The sequence below is a fragment of the Mugil cephalus genome, chromosome 6 (assembly GCF_022458985.1).
Source record: "Mugil cephalus isolate CIBA_MC_2020 chromosome 6, CIBA_Mcephalus_1.1, whole genome shotgun sequence".
NCBI classification, from domain to species: Eukaryota; Metazoa; Chordata; class Actinopteri; order Mugiliformes; family Mugilidae; genus Mugil; species Mugil cephalus.
Window position 1 is genome coordinate 7,359,141 of NC_061775.1, and position 23,011 is coordinate 7,382,151.

A 23,011-nucleotide genomic window follows, 5' to 3' on the forward strand; every position below is an offset into this window, starting at 1 on the left:
GTTGTGATTAAAACATTGTTCTACTTGCATTAGAGCATCTGCTCTTTTAATGTTTCTAACTTGATTTCTCATGTATTCCTCACAGATTGGTTTCATCAAGCCCCACCCTATCCTGATTCAGATGCAGCAGGAAGCCATGGAGACCAAGTTGACCTTTGACTCCTATGTGATCCCGATGCTGTGCCCCCCTGTGCCCTGGACTTCAGTCAAGTTCGGATCCTACCTGCTCACACCGAGCAAGCTGATGCGCACAATAGATGGGGCCACCCAACATGACGAGTTGTTGGAGAAATCTCAGAGCCTTCACGCAGTCTTCGACTCACTTAACCAGCTGGGCAACTGTGCTTGGAGGATCAACAAGCCTCTGTTGGATATTATCATCTCCATCTTCAACGACCGTGGCAGCGATAAGCTGGACATCCCTCCTCCTCTGTCGGAGGCTCCAAAAGTACCCTACCTCAACCCTCACGATACCAGTTACACAGCCAGTGAGAAGGCACACATAAAGAGAGAGGCGATGAACGCGAAGAAAAAAGGCGGTGAGATGCACAGCCTGCGTATGGATGCTCTCTATAAACTGTCCATCGCCAACCACATGCGGGATGAGATCTTCTGGTTCCCTCACAACATGGACTTCAGGGGACGTACATACCCCTGCCCTCCTCACTTTAACCACCTTGGAAGTGATGTAACGCGATCGATCCTTATGTTTGCAGAGGGGAAGCCTCTTGGTCCCAAGGGCCTGGACTGGCTTAAGATCCACTTAGTCAACCTGACAGGGTTAAAGAAGAGGAGCTCACTACAGGGACGATTGGAGTTTGCCAACAGTATCATGGACGTCATACTGGATTCTGCTGACAACCCTCTAAACGTTAGTCTGAATTTAGTTGTCTTTGCTGTTTATTAAGTCCAACCATAGTTTTGCCCTGCTTTTTCTGTTATGAAGAACTTGGGCTAAATGTTTTTCAGGAAGTGTTTATGTATGTGCGTTAATTTGCCTTGTTCTTGTTTGTCCTAATCAGGGTAAGAAGTGGTGGATGGATGCAGATGAGCCTTGGCAGGCTTTGGCTTGTTGCATGGAGATAGCCAAGGCCGTGAGGTCGCCTGATCCAACGCAGTTCATCTCTCATTTTCCTGTTCACCAGGTACCGTAATACATTACCCATAGCTGCACACCAGGTTGAATTAGCACCCTCAAACTGAGGGGGCTACAATCCGTGAAAGAGTGATAAAAAACTAAATAATTTAGAATAGATTATCAATAGGTATTTGCTGATTTGGCAATGCCTCTGTCATGGTTTAGGTTTATAGCTCTATAGAAATAAGTTCATGTCTTATAGAGCGATATTTGAGGCCATATCAAAGTTGACAAGCAGATAACTCCTGAGCAACCTGGAATTGTTTTATGTTATCTGCTTTGAACTTGTAGCCCTTAGCTTCCAGACCAGGTGACATCTTGACACTGAGATCTGATATTCAGGCCCCTACTTTTTTCTTACACAAACTAAAGCAGCAGAAACATATGAATTGGTGCCATTGTTGGAGACATACTGCATTCACAAATGTTTGTATCACAACATCTTGTCAGGAGTTCTTTGATTCAAACCTTCAGGCAGGTGTGGTTTGCACTTTGTGCATCTCTGGCTTTTGTTCTTATTGTTGTTGTTAAGAGTGAGAATGTCTTTCATTCGTGTTGGAAAACACATTTTCAGCATTTTTTCAATGATTCAAGTAAATTATACCAAACTTTACTGAAAATCGCCACTGCAGATCACAGCAATTAAAATGCACTAATGCAAGTGGAAACAGTTTATTTGGTTTCAATAAAGCAAGTGTATTTATAAGAGTAAGAGGAAAAGAAAAGCAAAAACATGCAGCATAGCAGATTGTGACAGCACGAGGCAGTATTTGTTCAGATGACTGCTTGACAGACAAAAATGTAGTGTAAGCAATGTCACTAAATGCATTTAGCATCTCCTCAGCAGATGTTTTGAACACATTTTTGAAAGGATTTCAATTAATTCAGCAGCTCTGAACATCAATTGTAAATCAAAATGGCACATTTATATCAGGTTGATGTAAATTAAAGTGAAAAGCCTCTGAGAGATAAATAAAGAATCTGAACAAATGAAGGGAGTCAGTTGTAGCTTAGACATACAGGCAGAGCAGAGAGGTCATTAGTTCAGATGCCACACTGATGGAAATGAAATGAAAAAGACCAGTTTGGATAGAGTGTGGTAAAATACACTAATTTCACACCAAATCTCTATAATATAAACCATCATTTCTAAGATACAGTCTTTGAAATTAAATTCAGAATACATTTTCATTTTAAGTTCAAAATGAACTGGCTGTGAGATGTGTCAAAATACTACACCATGAATTGGGCCAATGTCCATGTGAATCCCTCTGGCCTCTTTCCTTTTCGTTTCCTTTGCCTTTATTTTCGCAGTAGTCCTTCTACTTTTAATGAAGTCATTTATACTTTGGGAGAACAGTTGCTCTTAACCCTTCTTCTTGGGCTGACCTCTCCCACTTTGTGCCGATCTTAGTAATTCTTTCTATGTCTCTTCCACACAGCTGCTTTAATCATTTTTTCCACTCCACCTTTTCTGCAGGATGGCTCCTGTAATGGTCTCCAGCACTATGCAGCTCTAGGCAGAGATGTTATTGGTGCCAGATCAGTCAACCTCATGCCCTATGACATGCCCCAGGATGTGTACAGTGGAGTGGCGCAGCAGGTCAGCTCCAGTTGAACGTCTTATTTATTTATTTATTTTCCGTTTTGTTTCGTGTTGTTTCACTCCCTCTTTTAAACTGCAAAGCGGTAACACAACTAAATCATAGTAGATTTCAGTTGCAAGGCGCGTTGCGTTAGCTCATCTGTTAATATTCAGATGACTCACTGGATCCCATAGTGAGTGACAGTCGAGAGTGTTGAGAACATATTTTCAGTTTAGGTCCTGCATTTAAATGTGCTTAGTTTCTCGTGCTTTGCATCAAAGTGCAGAGCGAAGAGCTTCTCATATAGAGACTCAAAGGGCAAGTGTCAGGACAATGCTATCAAAGTCTCCAGCTTGCTGTGAACCTGAATGCTTTTATTCAGTAATGGTTTGAAGCTAATTGTGACAGACTGACATTTCAGTAGAGGAGGAGAGAGCCAAGGAAAGTCTGTTCCAGGCCTTTCAAAGACAGCAAAGTAACTGCAAAGTATATTACGTAGTTATGTAGTCATGGGCATTGCAGTGGCTATAAGATGATATTGGGTTTGTGAAGTCTACCTGGATAAATAAATATTTTTGTAGACTTTCTCAGCTATCAGCTAAAGAATTAGATGATTAATCTACAACATGACAGGGTTGTTTCATTTGATAGATTCTCTGGTTGTACTAACAGACCCATTAACATATTGAAATATATTAAATAGTTTTGATTATTAGGAGGCTTTAAACTGTTGGTCATACAAATTTGATGGATTTGACATTTGATGACAACCTGTTTAGCAAAAACACGTTTTTCTGTTTTCTGACATTTCAGACAAATTCATTGTCAAGAAAATAGTGGGCTGACAATCTGACAATCAGTTAGTCATTAGTCTAGATATTATATTTAACATGGATTTGTGGACCAACTTTAAAATGTCATCCCATAAGAGACAGTTTAATGTAAGTTTGTTGTCCTTTTACGTTCTGACGCGTTCGTGCGTTTCAGGTGGAGGAGTTCCGAGCTCGCGATGCAGCGAACGGCTTAAAGATCGCCCAGGTGCTGGAGGGCTTCATCAGCAGGAAGGTGGTCAAACAAACAGTGATGACTGTGGTGTACGGGGTCACGCGATACGGAGGACGCCTGCAGATAGCAAAAAGACTGAAGGAGATTGATGAGTTCCCCCAGGTACAGCAGTGATGGAGGGTGGTGGCGAGTGAGGGGCTTCCCTCACACTGCGTTATTTCTAGTGTGTTATCAGCCTCATGTAAGAGCGTGATCTTTTAGCACTTGCTGTCCTCTGTCAGGCTCTCCTTCCACGCCTTCTTCTCAACCTATACATTCTTACACATGCATTGACGTCATTTGGTTGTAATGGAGGAGAATGCCTTCTTTACTAGGGTCTACCCTACTTTGGTATTGTTGCTTCATTTGAAGGCATCACACAGTGGACATAGATCTCTGATTTGAAGGGATTTCAATAACTTTAACCTTGTCCAGTGGAGTCACACTACACTGTCTCTAAATGGGCTGCATGGAGAAAGAACTGATGCTTTTAATGTTTATTTTAGTCAAATGTATGCATGATCCGGTCCCAGTGAAATAAAAGATTGCGCGGTTATTTCAGGAAGCCTATGAAAGTATTCTCACAAAGAATATATTTGATACCCTGTGAGCAGCAGCCGCTGAATCTATTTTTAGTTCAAAATCACTGCACTTTGATTTGCCTGGACACGAATGGACACACCCATCCTGTCTAATGGCAGGAGAATGGAAGCATTTAATCTTCTTTTGCAGCACTGTAGCGCTTTTTATCAGTCCCATAGCAATATAGTTCCTTACAATAGTTGGAGTTAATCTCGTTGCCTGTATCGATGGGATCAGCATGATCCTGCTGTCAGTGTATCTACCATCTCACAGCCAGAGGATTGCGCTAAATGACTTCTGCATAATGTCCCTAATTGTTTAAACAGGGAATTAGTGGGAAGTGTAATTGTGACTGATTACAGGGGGAATGGCTGTAGAAGATGAGGCAGCGCCTAGTGAGGGAGGAGATCATATCACTGTAATGATATGAGCAGCATAACTATTAGCATTATACCATTCATCTCAAACAGTATCCTTAATACAAAGGCTGCTGAAAATATCTAGGTGCTGTTTTACTTTAGAAATGCAGTGGAGCATGAATAAATACCAGAGTATAATAATGTGTTTCAGGAGTTTATATGGGAAGCATCCAACTATCTGGTACGCCAGGTGTTCAGTGGCTTGAAGGAGATGTTTACAGGAACCAGAGAGATCCAGGTGAGTTAAGTACCCTTTCATAAAGATGAATGTTTATGCAAATGATCAGTTCTTGTAAGGCGTCTGGTAACAATTAAAAGAAATGTTGACTAAAAATACCTGTACAATGTTTGACTACAAAAACAAATCACTAAGATACTCTAACCTTTCTCTGTGTGCGTAATGATAATGTAGCTGTCATATTTTCCCAACTAATTTCTTCCAAGGTTTCCCAAAAATAATCTACATCATGTGATAAATACTAGAGTTAAATAGTACAGTATGACTAGGTCTCTCAAATTCACATCACCAAATCTTTCCAGGAAGCTCCTGAGGAAATCGCCCAACTGCCAACTGATTTCTGACTACTGACCTACTAATGATGCATATGTGGTTTTACTTTTATTAATCACTAGTTTACTCCGCCGTTGCCCCGGCAATGACACCCATTCATCACTTAGACTCCATTTATAGATTTAGGACATGCACCTGGTAGGGGACTGTGCATTATCTCCACAGGCAGAGAGGAGTCTAGAGAGCTAATAGAACCACCACCCACTGCTGGTGTGTGTGTCTGTCTGTGTGTGTGTGTGGGTCTTTTGGGGAATGTGCATGGATGACCCAGTCTGAGATGAAAAATCCCCTTCCCATTGTACCACGGTGCCGAGCCGATGGTCGTGTGTGTGTGTGTGTGTTAACCTACTGCTTTTATATAGGTCACATCCCCTCTCATTTCACAGGGAAGACTTGAAGTATGAGTGAGAGGGAATTAGCTGATCAATCCCGGTGCTGCCATCCCTGACCTCTCAGAGCTTCTCAGTGCATTTCCCATTCATTCTGTCAACGCCGCGATTCAAACTGTGCTCACCCTGTCTGTCCACTCCTCAATCTCCCTCTATGCCCACCTCCCGTCAGACTGATGGCTGATCAATCCGTCTCTCTGTCTGTCTCAGTGGTCAGTCTCTTACTCCTGTTGCTTTCCTTTCACGATAGCTTCATTTCATTGTGCTTGGGAACATAGGGAGGGAGGTGATGATGAATAAAGCTGCCTTGGGCCAGACTGCAGCTTCAGGTGCTAGGACATATTTATCTTTCCTACAGCTTATTATGTGCACGTACGCGTGAAGAGGCACTTGTGGGACATTAATAGGGTTTCCATTCTTGGACACAAACTGTGCCAGACGCTTACGCAAACAGCACTGATGCAATTTTTAGAGTAAGCAACAACTCCTCACCTGTTTCACTGCAACAGTTGTTGGCAGCTCCTTGAATCAGAGCAGCAGAAGTTGATGTTAAAGGCATAGATCATCTGTTGATGCTGCGGCCGTTGGAGGTTCCTATTTTCAGATTGATCCTCTTAATGCACAGATATAATATTTATATTTCTAGCCAGTGTGAGCTTCTCATCTGCACATACAGACCAATAATAAGTACAGACACAAACGTGCCCACAAAATAAACAGGCACTTTTTGCACCCACGATTCATTCAGAACTGGATATACTTTTGTGAGTATGAGTGTGTGTGTGTGTTCACTTAATGTCTTCTGTCTGTTGCAGGATTGGCTGACGGAGAGCGCCAGGCTCATCTCCAAGTCTGGCCACACCGTGGAGTGGGTGACACCCCTGGGTTTACCCATCATTCAGCCGTACCACCGTGCACGCAACCAAGTGGTAGGTCTCACCCTAAGACATGTGTGGGAGAACTATGGTATAATTTAGATCTATTGATGTTACACTGCAGAGCTTCCATGTGATCTTCATCAGCCGTCATGCTCATGCTCACCTGTTCTCTTGGTTTGCATAAAAGTCTGCGTCCCACTCCTTGATCGTTCTTCTCTTCATGGGTATTTTGTTTCCATACGTATGACAGACAGCTGAGCTTTGACGGTTTTAGGCCAGTCTATATTGTGATACGTTTTCATTAATCTACCATCTAACCTTCCTATTGGTCTCCCCCTGTGTCTTTGTCTGATTTTCCTGCTTCTCTTCACTCTTTTTCTCAGCATTCCCGTCCTCCTCAGTATCTTTACAACTGACCTTTCCCTGGCACACACTTTGTATACTCTCTTAATTACTAACTCTCCTAACTCATAATAACAATAACAGCATTCATTAATCTCTCTCCCTTCATAGCAACCAATAATAGAAACCTTGTTTCTGCTGGCCTAGTCCTTTATAGTTATCTGTTGATGTTTGACACATCCTTGTCTTTTTGTTCTGATTCATACTTCCATGAGCTAGTGAAATGCGGTGGATCATCACTTTCACTGTAATCCTCATTCCACAGATTCCACAGAGTAATTTGCACACATTATATTTCATTGAACTCTGATGGAATTTCTAATGAACCTGATAATAAATCAGTGCGGTCGGTTAGCCATAGGCATAGAGAAGGCGAGTGCACGCATGTGACCTTTTAATGCACAGTTACAGTCCAGGTTGAAAGTATTTGGACAGTTTCTTGTGCATTCAATTTAAATTAATGCTGAAAACATTTGGTAGCTCTCGGATAAATTGTATTTTAGTTTCATTATTATCCTCTTCACAGGCAAGGTCACATCTCTGCCCTATAGACCTAGATCTAAATGTCAAACTAATCATTTACCGTTGCCCAGGAAACATTTAGTTGCAGACAGTTGATTCACTTATCAACCTTTTAAGTCTGGGCAGTTTGTGTTGAAAGGAGTTTAGCTCCCTCGCAGTTCCTTCTATATTAATGTGAACCTGCTCAAATTACAGCTGAGCAGCTGAACTTTAGCGTAGTATCCATTGTGATATTTTAGACTAAATGTGCGCTGAAGCACAGAGCAGTGGTTTTATCCACTGATGTTTTCCTTTCTTAGGGATCCCACAAACGTTCATTTTTCAAATATTTGCTTGTTGTGGCTTGACGAGACTCAATAAGCATTTACTTGAATTAATTGCATTTCCATTATGCATAGTACACAATGACTTTTCATGCTGTTTTATCAGCCCTTTTTCAACAAATAGATAATTACCAAGTGGTCCGCTTAGCTCACATTTCAATTTGATGAGGTGCACTCACCATTCGTTGTGTGGGAATGGTTTTCCAAGAAGCTTCGCCATTTCTGACTGGATAGTAAAAAATGACCATTGTAACTCTGTGATTCACTGTTGAGCTGTTCTTCCACCAAAACATAGAAGCAAAGAAGAGAGGTTGTGAGATTTACTATTGGATTTTCGATGTCTCGTCTTTTAACTCACTGTCTTCTTTTTTTTTTTCTTATCCCTTTGTCAATCTTCTGTCCAATGACAGTGACTCAACAAAATGACTATTGTCTCAGTATTCTCATATAGAGGACACCCAAGGTATCATGGAGCTATAAGCGCTGGCCGCTTTGTAGATATGTCCCAACAACACTTTCCAAGTCTCGATGAGTTTGGTGCAGGAGTGTGCCACCGATGGTGTATTGTGATTGCTGTGAGTGGCCCACCTTTAACGGAGCTCATCGGCATCACTTGAGTGGTCCGTCACCGTGGCGACGCTAACAGTAAACATGTTTCCGAGATAACATGTCTGTGTCCTAGCACGTGTGCAGATAACGCTGCTTTATGTGTGTTTGTGTGTACACAAAAAGAAAAAGGCCGCATTTGTTTAAAGTGTGTCTGTTCGTGTAAAACGCACTTTGAACTTTAATGTCATTAAGCCATTAATAAAGCAGCAGGCGGAGACAGACATGTAGCATACGCCGAGGACAATCAGACAGCTAGCTTCCAGGTTGGCCAAGCATGCTACCTGCTCTATTAGAATGACATCAAGCATGAGGTCGGCTTAGAGGGGGAGTGACTCCTCATGGCCAAGTGCAAGAGTGTGAGGGTGACAGATGGTAGGTCCTCAGAGGGTGTATCTCTCTGTTAATGCAGTGGGGTGCCTCCCCTGATTTGATCTGCTTCTTTTAATGACTAGCTGGGCCTTTTCCAAGGCCTAAATATGAATGAGCGAAGAGATAACGGTGTCCCTGAATGAGGTTTTAGCTCATGTTTCACAGATAACGTTCCTCATCCCCTGCAATAATTCTCTAATCCAGTTGCATCATTGTGCCACAAAAATGAAACTAACTTGCAGAAAGGTCACCTTTTCCCTGCATAGCTGGATTAAATTCAATCTCCCACTCTCCTCTCTGCCTCTTACATCCAAGGCCGCTGTGTTTTTGAGGGTCGTTAGTAATTAGACTCCAGATAAAATGGGAAAAATGAAGTGTGATGCACTGGAAGAAACCCGGTAAGTCGGGGGAAAGCAGCTCCAATATCATCACATCAACAACTGGTCGTTTCCAGCATTCATACAGAGATGGGATACAAACGCTCACCTGTGTGATTAAGGATTTTCCATGGCTGATAAGAGGGGAGGAAATTAGAGTAGATTAAAGTGGCTGAATGGAGTGTGAACATACATCAGGGAGGCTGCCTAACAGGATTGGAAGATCCTAATCGGATCAGAGGTCACTCTGTCTCAGATTCCCCGTTCATTTTTATTTTTTTTATTCCCTCTTCCAGACAGGGCTACAGTGAAATCTCACTCTCAATGGAGGGTGACATAAGGGAATAATCAGCTGGATTGGCTGTGCCTGGGTTCGTCCGTTTATAGCATGAGTAAAAGCTTATGATATAATGTCCTTTATGTGGAGAGAATCAGGTTACTTTGTGTTTTGGTGGTAATTGATGATTTCCTAGGACAGTTGGGCTCTGTGGACAGCTTTCTTTTAAGTACAGTACAGAGCATTAATGTACAGCAGTTGCCTATGGCCTCTAGCAATATAAAAATAGGGCATGGTTAAATAATTAAACCTAATGTGTTTCGAGCCCAGGATATTATTATACCTTTAGATTAAAGTTTGAAGAAATCCTCTTACCAATCATGGATTGATTATGTGGATCCTCAGGCACAGATATGTAATTAGTGGTCATTTAGCATTCCCGTGACTTCTCCTATCTTTTTAGTTGCCTGGCAGATCTTTATTGTTGTTTTTCAGCTCTAGTTTGTCACTTTGGGTCTGTGATACTTGAGTCTCTTTACACTACTTATTTTTAATCTACCCACATTGCTAATATACCAAGTTGTGGCTCCTGTTGTGCTATATTGATGATCAGCTATATATGATGTCTGTCCAGCCTACCTTTACTTTGTATAGAAGCTGTTAATGTGTGAAACTCACGGAGGCCTGTGCAGTCAGAATCACTCGCTTTTCATTTAAATTCAGGAGAACTAGGTACCTCTAAATGTCGACGCGATGCCCTCCATGCCTCCGTTTGCTTTGGAACATTGGAGGGCCGTCCCCGTGGGTAGCATGGTGTTTCGTTGATCTGGTAGAATCTCGTGGCATTTTGGGATGAAATAATAAATGCAGTTTGAGTTTCAAGGACACCCCTGAGAGGCAGAAAAAAGAAGGCCGGAGGAAAGAAGCTCTGGAAAAAGGTCAGGAAGTTTGGCGAGGCTCTTGGGTGCATGTGACACTGCAAAGTCTGCAGCTGTTTGGAGGGGGGGGGGGGGGTGCCAAAAGGACAGGCACAGGTGACCCAGAACAGCAGAGTAAAGCAGAGTTTTAGTTATAACACAAAACTGGTTCCTTTCAAATAGATGAGGTATATGTTATTAACCGTCAGGGGATGAATGGGGAACCCTCCTCTAGCTTATAGCTGCTGATGACTCCAGGACCATATACGCTATACTCAGAGGTGATTTACGCTACCAGCGTCTACTCCCCACAGACACACCAGAGTACCAGCCAAGGTCTCATTCATCACAGGGTTTCAGTCAGTCTCGTACATATACCATGCACATATACATTATAATGAACAAGGTTATAGTGGGCGGCCTTGACCTCATTTAGAGTGTAGCACTCCATAACTCACATCAAAGGTAGCCTCCATTTCTTTCACCCTCGCCACATTTTACATCACTGCATCTCCTTTCCCTCACTCAAACATGTCCATTAGGAGAGTGGATGTTAAGAGGGGAAGGACAGATCCACCCACCTGTCCTCCTACAGTGATGATGGATGAGATAGCAGCCAGTGCAGAAAGTAATGGAGTTTTACCGCACTGTGGTCCCCCCTTATTTGATATTTGCTGTAATCAATCAAAGAAAATGTGAGTCGACTAAAATTGTACCTAGTCTCTAACTTATCAATATATATTTGGGGAGAAGAATCTGTTGTTCTCTAGATTAATAAATTGCTTTCTGCCTGGTTGTGTAATTAGCCTAAACGAATAATGAATAAAGAATGAATAAATCCCAAAGTGGAGACATATTAACAAAATTATTTTATACTGAAATGATGATGATGCTCAGAGCTCGGTCATAATGTTATGCCTGATTAGTGTAAATTACAGAGAAACTAAGAATATATTTCTATTTTGTATTTATGCTTTACACAGCTTTATAATCGGCAAAGCAACCATTGTTTCTAACATGGTTAACAGTATGTGTCACTCTTTGGAAAATAAGATGTCATTATTCAGTTGTTTTGATTCTAAATCTAAGTGATGGTTGTGTTGGTTGGTTGGTTGGTCTTTCGTTCCACCACTTCGGTTCAGACTGAAATGAATCCTCCCAATTTTTCCACCAGTAGCAGCTACGTCTTAGTTTTCTTTTTTGTCTTGGATCTATCTTAACATCTACTTACATCTACTAAAATCTTCCTTAAAGACTACATGGCTGGTGTCATTTGTCATTTTTATTACCTTTTTATTGAGAAGGTCTCTTTGAAAACAATAGAGTTGCAGATTAAAGTGGCAAGATCATATAAAGAAACGCTCTTCACCCACTGAATAGTAGAGCAGTTATTATGGCCCCCATGCTGGTGGATCACAGCTGTAAGCCTTGCCTTTAATTAGACTCATCTGGATGTAATAACTCAAGTAAAGCTTTAGTAGCTCTCCATCAATGTGTCAGTGGAACAAGTCTATGATGTCAGTGTAAATGGTCCTGATGCCCCAGTTCCACCTTTTTGTCGACGCTGCCTGGGCTAAAATCACAAGCCTGCTCAAGGGTGTGTTTGCTCTTTAAATGTGAGAGCACACCACCCTCCACAAGTTATGTCCCTCCGCCTAAATTCTTTACAGCTCCCTATCGCGCTTAACACGTAAAATCTTTGGCTTATTGCATTCCAGGAGGTCATTATAGACTCATAATGAAGCTTAAAGGGGAATGGTTGGAATTGCAGAGGGATGTTCACTTCAAAGGTCTGCTGTCCTCAGTGTTCATCCCACAGAGAAGCAAGCAAGATCAAATAAAAACGCTGCGCATTAGCACCAAACTTGAGGTTATTTAAGGCTCCTAAGGATTCAAGAGGATATTAGGGTGGCAGTGGTCACGCTGAGGACAACAATTTTCAGTCAGTCAGTCGTTATGTAAAGCTGGTAAGCGATAGGAATGGAGCCGTCTGTTTTCCTTCAGCCTACCAATTTCAGGACGTGTAAATCTCCCTAAAATTCTCTACTAAAATTATCACCACTGAGCTATCATGCCGCTCAGTGTGGATTTATTGTCATTTTTATTTGCCTTATTGTGAACCACTCCATGTATTTGACCTAAAAAACAAAGAAACAGATGCAAATTAGCCTCCACGTGGAACCACTCATTACTGGCAACAAACAGACAAACTCAAACACATTTTCTATTCATTTACGTTATTATTGGGTAATCTGCAGGAAAACAAGAAAAGCCCTTTGGTTATTCACAGTTCACGTGACGTTTCAGCACCACAGCTCCATCCATCAGTGCAAAAAAAAAAAAGGAAATGTGTTTAGGCAGAGTAACAGACGCATGGATGTATTAGTGAAGGCTCAGTGTAACGCAAACTCAGTGGTGGAATGTGCGGGAATTGATGAGGAGTAGGCTGCCTGTTGTAAGCCGCATCTCTTCCATGATAGTAGCCAGTTGTTTGCACCCATGGACATGGAAAGGGTGGCCCAGCACACAGGCCTGGCCCAGATCACTGGATGGTCCCTGGAGGCTCAGGAGATTAGAGTGCTAGGTCTTCTCTCTGCTTGGAACAACTGTCAATAGATACTTTAGATTAGGTCTTAGAGAGTGTGTTTACCTTCTCCATGTGGATATGATTTGCTGCCTTGCTGTGCCTCATTCATCTTCCATTAATGTCTGGCTATTAGCTTTAAGTGGATAATCGTTTTTGGATAGCTTGTAATTGCCAGACTCACGGAAAAAGTTTTAAAATCAAAGCAGCTGAACTGGTTTTTAATTCTTCTTCGTTGTAAAGACTACCTTACCCACAATGCACCCACCCCTCTGACAGTTCAGTCCATTACGTATGTCACTCATGTAGTGTTTATTGTAGCATCATACTGTAGCACAGAAAGTGGAAATACAGCTTGCTCGTTTCACACTTTTTCATATTCAGAGTTATAGTCTGCAGCCATGTGTAACAACATGTCATTAAATCTGACAGAATTATGAGGCTTCATGAATGAGTGTTACCTGCTTCTGACATCACTGTAGTACTTCACCGATTGCCTCCCATTTTTTCTTATTATTATTATTTGGAAGGCAGGGGACTGTGAGAAGTTTCTTTCTTCTTACCTGTCACTGTTACTACCAGCTGCTGTGTCCATTCACACGCGTAAATGCATATGTGTGAGGTTGCGGGTAGATGCCAATCTAGACGTCTGACTGTGGGTAAGGTGAGAACAGGTGAAGTAGTTGAAATCGTATCTTCGTTCCCTTCATTCCAAGTGTGAGATAACAGCGTAGGTCCATTCTGAACTGTTAACCAACGGGAGCAGTTGAGTGAAACAAGAAGGAGGAGGAGGGGGTTCATAAAAATAAACGGTATACCTTGATCTTACTGGCCGTTGTTTATTTTTGCTCTTACTTACGTAGGATGAGGTCAGTGTTAAAAATTCACTGGTTCCCAGGTGACTGTTTTCCTGGAAATAAGGTCCCCATTTCATGGAATCTTTCCAGAAAGCAATAAAGTGATGAAGGTGTGCTGGCCGTAACGGGGATACTGTGAAGTGCTCACACGCGCTTCTGTTTAACCCAAAGGTGGACTGTTTGTCCAGGACCAATTCACAGTATGAAGAATCAGTCCAATCCAGCTCCCTCCACTCTGCTTTTTCACCAAGATCCATTAATGAAACATGGCCGAATGACATCTTGTTCCCAGTTGGTAATATTTTATCCGTTTGAAGCTGGGTTTGAAGTACAAAATCGACACCGCAGAGACGACTGCAACTATTTTAATTAGTAAAGCAGAGTTGCACCTTTTGAACCGCGGTCACAGCTTTCAAGCAGCTTGTCTAGAGTTTCTGTGTCATCAGACTTCGTGTTGCCACTGACCTAAATAAGGAGTTAAAAAATGTAGCATGAGTGGATGTTCAGAAAGGCCGTATTTCTGTATCTTATCAAACATGTTATATTGCAATGGAGTTAATTAACTTTACACCTTCATACTGGTTGGATAGTCTGGGATCTGAAAAGAGCAATTTTAAGTCAACCTGAAGCTTTAAATCATAATAGATTTACTCACAATGATTTAGAAGTGTCTGTGAGGTGAAATGGCTCATGTCAGCCACGGTTTCTATTGGTCAAGCGCATTTTAAGTAATATAACATCATTTAGTCCATTTAGAGCCTATGCAGTGTAAAGCCTAGTGTGGAAATGGCCTGAATAAACTACATTAATTCCTAATTTGTGTGTTATTTCCTAAATCTCCCGTCTTGCTAATTATATGTCTTAAAGTAGATATTTTTTGTCATGCATTTAAGATTTTACCTAAGCCCTCAATAACTAACATTTTATTTCAAGAGTTTTGTTGCTTCAAAACTAGAGAAAGAAATCAAGAATTGGTCCCAATGGTAATGTCACATTTTTATTTTGTACGTCACACTCGTCTCAAACTGAAGATTTGCTTTTGTGTGTGATAACAAACAGAATATTTCATTTTTGACCCAAAAAAACAAATTGAAAGACATGTTCTAATGTCTCTAAACCTTTGTAAAACCAGTAAGTGTGACTTTAATCACTGATGACCTTTAATTAATATTTGCTAATTTTAATGTTCTGCATTTCTTAGCAGTTCAAAATTTCTAACTCAATTAAATATTAGTTAATTTCCAAACATTGATGGTGATTTTAGTCTGACAGGTCGTTGTTTCAGAGAGGAATTTGCGCCAAATATGCATCTTATATATTCTTCATTTTCATTTTTTTTATTTTTTTTTAAATGTGTTCACTGTGCAGTTTTCAGCTTTTTTTTCCTTCTTGTAAAGCACTTTGGGCTTTTGTTTGTGTAGCTTTATACGTTGAGCAGCAGATACATTAGTTAGCTGAGACCTGATGGAAATGAGATCATTAACCACTTGATTTCTTGGTTTTTGTCTCCAGATGAAGAGCACCATGCAACACATAAACGTCAAGGTCAGCCACGACATCAAAGAGTAAGTGTTTCTGCAACTAACACCTGTTTCCTTTAATCCTCTGTCACACAAACAGCTGATTTTACCTGAACTCTCTCTTCTCTCGCGACACTTATTCACATTTTTAGGCAATACATCAGCAGTTATTGTGTTATATATCAATTCTTACGACCTGCAGCAATAACAGAGAAAACCCGGTGAAAGGAATAGTCAGGTCATTAGTTAGGTCTCAGCTGGGAGACACACGTCTTGGCTTCATACTTCCTGTATTCATCTTTTAGAGGTGTAGCTTAGCATTTGTCATAGAGCCATCAGAAGTTTTGTGAAACTGCTTTGAAATCATAGTTGATGTAGTTTAAAATTTAAGCCACTCAAGACTCATTGACAGATCTAGAGAAACATGAAATAATGTAATTTATTAACTAGAAATAGACTTATTTGTAGATGAAATTAGATCACAGGCCAGAGAATCTGGGAGTCAAGATAAGATAATGATGGAAAAATAAGTAACTGGAACTAAAATTGGAATGAAAATGCACCAGTGAGTTAAGCAGAGCAATCACTCTTACTGGTCCAGGTAAATGATGTAAAAATAGTGATTAAATACATATATCACTATGTCTTTATTTACCTTGTCGAGTAGAATTTCCATCCCCCGCTGAATAACACTGATAAGGCGGCTGTTTAGCTGGACAGATAAGCCACTGGCTCTAATGTGGACTAAATTAGTTTGATTTAAAATGTGAATGAACTCAAACGTTTCACACTGAATTATTACCACGTGCATCTATTTTTAGCCGTGCGCTCCGCAACTGCAAAGAGAGATAAAAATGTGCAGATAGAGAGGGCTGACAAGAGACAGAAGTGAGCACATAACAAAAACAGACTGACACGGCCGATGGCGAGTGAGGGAGTGACGGAGCGAAGGCACCGGAGACGCGGATGACAAAGACTGACAGCCGTCCTCCTCGGCCTGACATCCACAGTACACCACAGATCCACAGCTGTGAGTGCAAAACACGAGCCAGAGTGGAGCGAGGGTTAGGAGGAAGTCTGAGATGAGAGAGTCGCGCCTCAAACTTGAGATTGGCTGTCAGCGAGAGCATCAGACTGACATTTTGAGCCAAACTTGACACAATGCCACCCCCCAACCCACCACGCCGCCCCTCCTGATTTCCTAAGCCCTTCCCCTTCACGGACACACACACACACACAAACGGGCGAGCGCACAACTGAACGTACTGTAATTAAAGCTCCCTGAAATCTTATACAACGTCCAAGTTTAGAGGCGTACGCAGGAGGAGTGACAGCCTTCGAGACTTCATTATTTTTTTCTATCCCTCTCGTGTTTAAAGAAGCGCTGACCACCCAGGCCTCTAAATTACAGTTGCTCATTTGCAGCCGTATCGCAACTTCTGGCATCTCCTGTGATATGAAGTGAATCCACGGCCTGCTCCGCAGGGAGGACAGTTGCACTTCAGTAGGCTGTGGTTGCTAACCCTTCGAGTATTGACTTTCCATTGTGTCAGGCCTCAGGGAGTTAAAGGTGACATGTTTGTTTTGCGTCTGCGTGCAGGTGTGAGTTATAGGGGCCGTCTCGTACGTGTTTGCAAATGAATTTCCAGGAATCTTATTTTTGCTGAGCTTAAGTGCTGAACAGCAGATCGAAAAAGTGCCCCGATTAAAGTCCTTTTTGGAACATTTTCCAAGCCAAAAATAAAGCATTGGGAGGATGGAAGGAAGACGAGGCTGACAGACAGGCGCGGTGTGTGCCTCTATGTTTGGGTTCGGCTCTAGCTGCTCTTTGCGCATTCCCATTAGAAGATTGTTCTGGTCTGTGACGGCCCAGAGGATTTGAATGGCTCTGGCTCAGGGTGATGGGAACACGGGGGATAAAGACTGACAGGAGGCTTTTTTTGTTTACTGCCAATCCCATCATCGCACACGACAACGTTGCATTTATATCACCTTGTTCTCTTCCCTTCATGTCACTTCTAGATTTGGATGGTCTCTTATTGGCTAGTGTTGAGAAAGTAAAGCGACAGGGTGTCCCCCAGCTCACATAGTACAGTATGAATATTGATGTGGAAATCCATCTACACAGATAAGCTCATTTCTCAGCAGACATTTTGACTAGTCGTAGGATGGAAAGCACGGCTGTGACTAATAATGGGAATGATGCAGCTCTTAACAATGTCTGTGCCTTTCGTGAAAGTATTTAATTTATTTTTAGTTGAAATGTCCACAATAGAACAGTCGTTCTGACATAGATTGATAGCCCCACATGAAGACTGTTTGTGAGCGTGACAACTCATTTTGTTTAATATGGACGAAGCTGTGGAAACATCAAAAACTGTTTTTTTTCAGTATTTCCAAATTACCTTTAAGTGACAACCAAAGCTTGACTGGTAGGAACATTCGTGACTGAAATTTAAGTGACCAACAAATAAGTCCCATTATCAATTTAACTTTTTCACATAGAGTTTTATCAGTTCCCTTATTAGTCAGTTTTTGTTGTCGGTAGGAGCTGATGATCAGCCATGTTTGTCCATGGGCTACATATGTGAAATTATATATTCATTCAATATTTGTTTCGATTAAAAAATGTAAACCGGTACTGGCATAAGATGTTCACCACTGCTAATGGACATGCTGCTCCGAAGGATGACTGTTTTTTTTTTTTGACTGTTTTATTTATTGCTTAGTGTTAGTACATTGTGCTCCTGTCTGACATGACTCTCTGTTGTGAGTTTGATATAATAATTTCACAATGAGTAAAAACACGACAGCATATGTGAAAGGATTTGAGAAGCTCAGATGGATCAGACAATTTCGATGGATTGGTGCTCTGCTAGAATGGATTCTCAGTTTCCATCCCAGGTCGACACTGCTGTGTAAAGAATGAATGATATATATACCAATACTTGTACGTTTTTATTCTGTTTATTTTTATTATTCATCTTTTATACAGTCCACTCTTCATTCTTCTTATTTTATTATTTTTACTGCCCCTGTGTATGATGTTGCAAACTGCAATTTCCCCATTGTGAGATAAATAAAGGTTTTCTAATTCTAATTCTAACAAAATATTATAGGCCAACAAACTTAAGCATAAATCAAAACCTGAGTTTGCTAACTATCTCCCTGAAAATTATGAGCCCAATTTGACATGTTATGATGGCTCATAAGATGTTTGGCTAAAACATCATATCGTACCCAGAAGTACAGGACGTTTACTCAGTGTATCCCGTCAGTGGTTTTAATGTTATGGCTGATCAGTGTATTTGTTTTCTGTCTTGTCTCAGGAGGCCAGACACGGTTAAACAGAAGAACGCCTTCCCTCCAAACTTCATCCACTCTCTGGACTCCACACACATGATGCTGACTGCTCTGCACTGCTACAGGTATCATTTAACATGAATATCTGTAACGTCTGACGTGAATCAGGGATTGAGACTGTGCAGCCATTTTTCTGCTCCTGTTACTGACTCCTCATGTACACTTGACCTCAAACGGCTTTAAAAAAAAAACTGCAGTCTCTTCTTAAATACGATCTTCACCTCAGACAGGTATTATCTGTCTTTTAATATAACAGAATTGGCCTCATGACAGGTGCTGTGAGTCCTGATGGAAGTCATACTGGCTTTGACACCTTTCTCGAAAGCCTACCACATTTTTAATGACTCTCTTTTCGCCTTCCGTGTAATCTGCACATGAACTCTCATGACCCTTTTGTGTCCTGTCCTCTCGTCTCCTCTCAGCGCCGGGCTGACATTCGTCTCAGTTCACGACTGTTTCTGGACACACGCCCTCACCGTGGACACCATGAACAAGGTATTGCATTACAGGAGCCTCTTCCTTACTCCTATTTGGCCAGGTTCACTTCACCATCCCTCATCTTTATGATCCGTTTACAGCTGTTTCCATCCTGTCTGATCATGTGTCATAAGGGTTTTGTGTCCCCTCCTTTTGCTGATTAACTGAAGCTAAAGGTGACTCATGTGATTCAGTTCCATCTTTTAACTTGATCTGGAGGTTTCTGAGCTGGACAAAAACTACTGTGTGTGTTTCTCAAGACACCGAAAACTGAACTTGTTTTGTGTGCTGTGCAGTGAAAGCAGGTGATAAAAATATTCCATCCATGGGAGCTACTGTTAATATTGTAGCACCTGCTGAGTGATGCCATTTACAGTCTGGTGGCTGCAGGTAGCCGCCCCAGACAGAACCCGTTGAACTGAAACAATGACTGTCAGGCCCAGACACAGCTTAGAGAAAAAAAAAAAAAAAAATTACCATAAAGCCCCAATTTTCTGTAGATGTAGCTTCAGAGCACATTCGCAGTTTTATGTCTTCACTTGATCTCAGTGGATTTACAACCAATGAAGCAGCTCCCTCTCACTACATTTATTCTCTCGCATATTCTCCGTCTCCTCATGCGCGAGTGTACGCCTTCCTTATTTCACAGGTAATTGAACACAGCAGCAGAGGAGGGACATTAAACGTCTTAGTCAACACCTAAGCGCAAGAGAACGATCCTTATTTTAATGGCACATGATCCGTCCTTCATTCTTTACCCGGCCGTTTTCTACGCATCCGCACAGAAATTATAAAAATGAATGCACAAAACTACCCCACCGTGCACCGAGTCAGAAACCCTGGACAGCCCCGTCCATATAGATGGGTCTTTGATTCACTCAGCGAGACACACAGACACATCAGAATAATTTCTAGTTATGAGGAAATTGACTTAAAATGCATAAATCGTAAAAGTAATGCATAGAAAATGTTCAGGGAAAACTTCCCTGATAGCACTCTGGATGTAACCAGAGGTCTGGATTTAAATGAGATGGTGAATAGTTTTACAAAGATGTAAGTGAGACGCAAATTCTTGGTTTAAAGTCAAATAGCTCACACACTTACTGTCATTTGTGACTCATGCAGGTAGTTTTAATATTTCAGAGAAAAGCAACAATCCCAACCTGGTTTGAAGGGTTTGTTTTCATGATGCTGTTTGACTGATGCATCATATTTAAAATAGTCTGTTTACATGCTGAAGATTTACCTGAATGCCCCAAAGTTATATAACATACTGTAAGACATCCAGCACAACCACTGACCGTTCATACAGATGGATGAAGCTACAGATATGTCACCCTTTCAGAATTGTTTTGCATTTGGCCGTCACCTTCTTCCTTTTTAACTAGAATTGACCATATTTGGACTAGAAGGAGGAGCGACAGGTGAATCTGATTGAAATGTGTCAACTAAGCAAGGATTAATACCTACACATTGTTAGTATCTAATAAGAGGAGTTGACTGTTGTTTGATAAGGTGCCAGCCACACTTTCAGGGTATTACACTTCATCTTTTACTCACATGGGTGCTAACAATCATGCTAGCAAACTAGAGCCAAAGATGAATAATTGTTCCTTTATAAATGTTCTAGATGCTTTAATATAATGTGCACCACCACAGAAAATCATTATACTTCCTTTTTCATGTTTGAGCCTGTACTGCGTCACAAGTAATACATCTGATCCTCTTGACATTTTTTTTGCTGCAAATTTGACAAAACCTTTTGGCAAAGGTGAGAACTGAGAAGTTCACGGCAGAGTTGTTCACGGTCTTGGAGATGATGCATTTGCCAGATTTGGTGATAGAGCAGCGCTTGTTGTTTCTCCTCTCTTGCTGTCACATTTTTTTTTCTTTTCCTTCTCGCCTCCACCCATCATTTGCCGGCTCGAGTAGTCCGAGGAGCTTGTCGGTCAAGCGTTTAGAGCAGACTAACTCAAAGTTCGCTTCTCTCTGCCTCATCGTCCTCCTGTCAGGTCTGCCGGGAACAGTTCGTCGCCCTGCACAGTCAGCCAATCCTTGAAGAGTTGTCCAACTTCTTGCTGCAGAAATACTGCACCAGAGTCATGTGAGTGTACACACCCTCATACACATGCCTGTTTAATCTGTGTATATATATATATTTTTAGTCATCTGGTTATTAAAGTGTACACATTCATTGTTAGCTACTACCCGACATCTGTTTGAATTATTCTTACACAACAAACATGAGCCTAATCAGTCTGTCTGTGTGCTCACAATGCACTTCATGATCTTTACGATCTTTTATGGTACAGACAAACACTATCATGTGCAAGCAAACCAGGTAAAGGCACACACACACACACACACACACACACACACACACACACACACACACACACACACACACACACACACAAGAGTTTCTAAGATTGTACAATCCTGAGCCCTGTGTCTGTCTCACTGACCTCAGGCTGGGTTATACTTACATCTCGCTGAGTTTCCTCTCTCTTTTGGATAATTGGCCGGCTTTTCTACCGCTCATACGCTCCACCTGCCCTACGCCTCCTTTGTCTCTCCACATTACCACATTATTCATTCTAACAGGCGTCGGAGCAGAGGACGTGTGAAAGCACAGACATTTTGGCTCACTAATATGAAACATACATTTCAGCATTAAGGTGACGTAGAGGCAGCACTTTACCAGCGTCAATGTGAGCAACGTGCTGAGGTTTAAATGTGCCAGCAACAAAAGGGACACTTGAACTAGGGCTGTCGATTCCACGAGACAACTCAGCAAGTGTAGTTTCTTTGTATTTGGACTTCTGCTGCCACACCAAAGTCTCAAAATGATTAGTCTTAAATTGTCTTCTCCTTTGTGGCAGGACTGAAGCCAAGAACAAGAAGTACCAGGAGTACAGGAGGTTGTTGTTGCTGCTGGCCAAAGTGCCACAGACAGGTCAGTCTGCATACAGCCCTCAAACACCGGGCATCACCGAGGATGGGGTATTACTTTTATTTGTCGGGGGTGGAGGGGGAGGCTGTTTTTATTTATTTATTTTCATTTATTTTTCATTGAGTGTGCTTGTCTACCACCAAGTGTTGGGTTTTAAAAACAGGCTGTGGAAGATGAATGAATGCAACTTGAATTTATATACTTCAGAGCAATTTACGTTCACAATCGCGCGCTCATGTTCACACACCAGTCACGTTGCTTTGCTCCAGCATGTGGTCCATGTACTGGGATGAAACCACTAACGCTTGTGGACAACCTGCTCCACCTGCAGAGTCACAGACGCCTCAGATGACTCAGTAATAACATAGAAAGTGCTCTGACTGACTTATCCAAGGTTCCCTCGTCCTTCATCTCTTCAAGTCTAAATACTGTTGTCATTTGAGTCTCTGGATGTAATAGGTTGTCAGAAATGACATTCATATAATGTGGTTTATACAGCAGAACACAATTACACAACAATATGAGCTAAAACAGTGTTAAGACAAATTCTAAATCAATACGTCCCCTGTGTTATATTGCAACGAGAGCCAAAGACATGCAGCATAGATGCATCGGTTAGTCTCTATATTATCTAAAGCAACCTTTTCCACCCCCATTATAAACTTTTCATTCCTCACTTTTTAAGGCCTTTCCTCAATAATTCACGCTGCAGCTCCTGCTGATGTTTGCAGTTGTCAGAGAGGCAAAGAGCACACAAGGTAAAGCACAGAGTGCAGGACAGCACCTCATCTGCAGCTAAAATTAGAATTCAAGTGGTATATTAAAGTTCCCAGCAAAGTTACAAGTGCCCAGTA

At 41.6% G+C, this 23,011-nt stretch overlaps 1 protein-coding gene across 1 annotated transcript in view; it reads left to right on the top strand.

Moving 5' to 3' along the window:
* The window catches only part of polrmt (polymerase (RNA) mitochondrial (DNA directed)), a 43,183-nt gene that overhangs the window by 18,147 nt on the left and 2,025 nt on the right, over positions 1-23,011 (top strand). Inside the window, exons 10-20 of the mRNA XM_047588056.1 lie at positions 86-871; positions 1,023-1,145; positions 2,619-2,741; positions 3,712-3,891; positions 4,921-5,007; positions 6,545-6,658; positions 15,357-15,409; positions 18,694-18,792; positions 19,150-19,222; positions 21,217-21,308; positions 22,087-22,160. Coding sequence (XP_047444012.1) covers positions 86-871; positions 1,023-1,145; positions 2,619-2,741; positions 3,712-3,891; positions 4,921-5,007; positions 6,545-6,658; positions 15,357-15,409; positions 18,694-18,792; positions 19,150-19,222; positions 21,217-21,308; positions 22,087-22,160 — 1,804 coding nt within the window. The remainder of the gene's footprint in view (positions 1-85; positions 872-1,022; positions 1,146-2,618; positions 2,742-3,711; positions 3,892-4,920; positions 5,008-6,544; positions 6,659-15,356; positions 15,410-18,693; positions 18,793-19,149; positions 19,223-21,216; positions 21,309-22,086; positions 22,161-23,011) is intronic.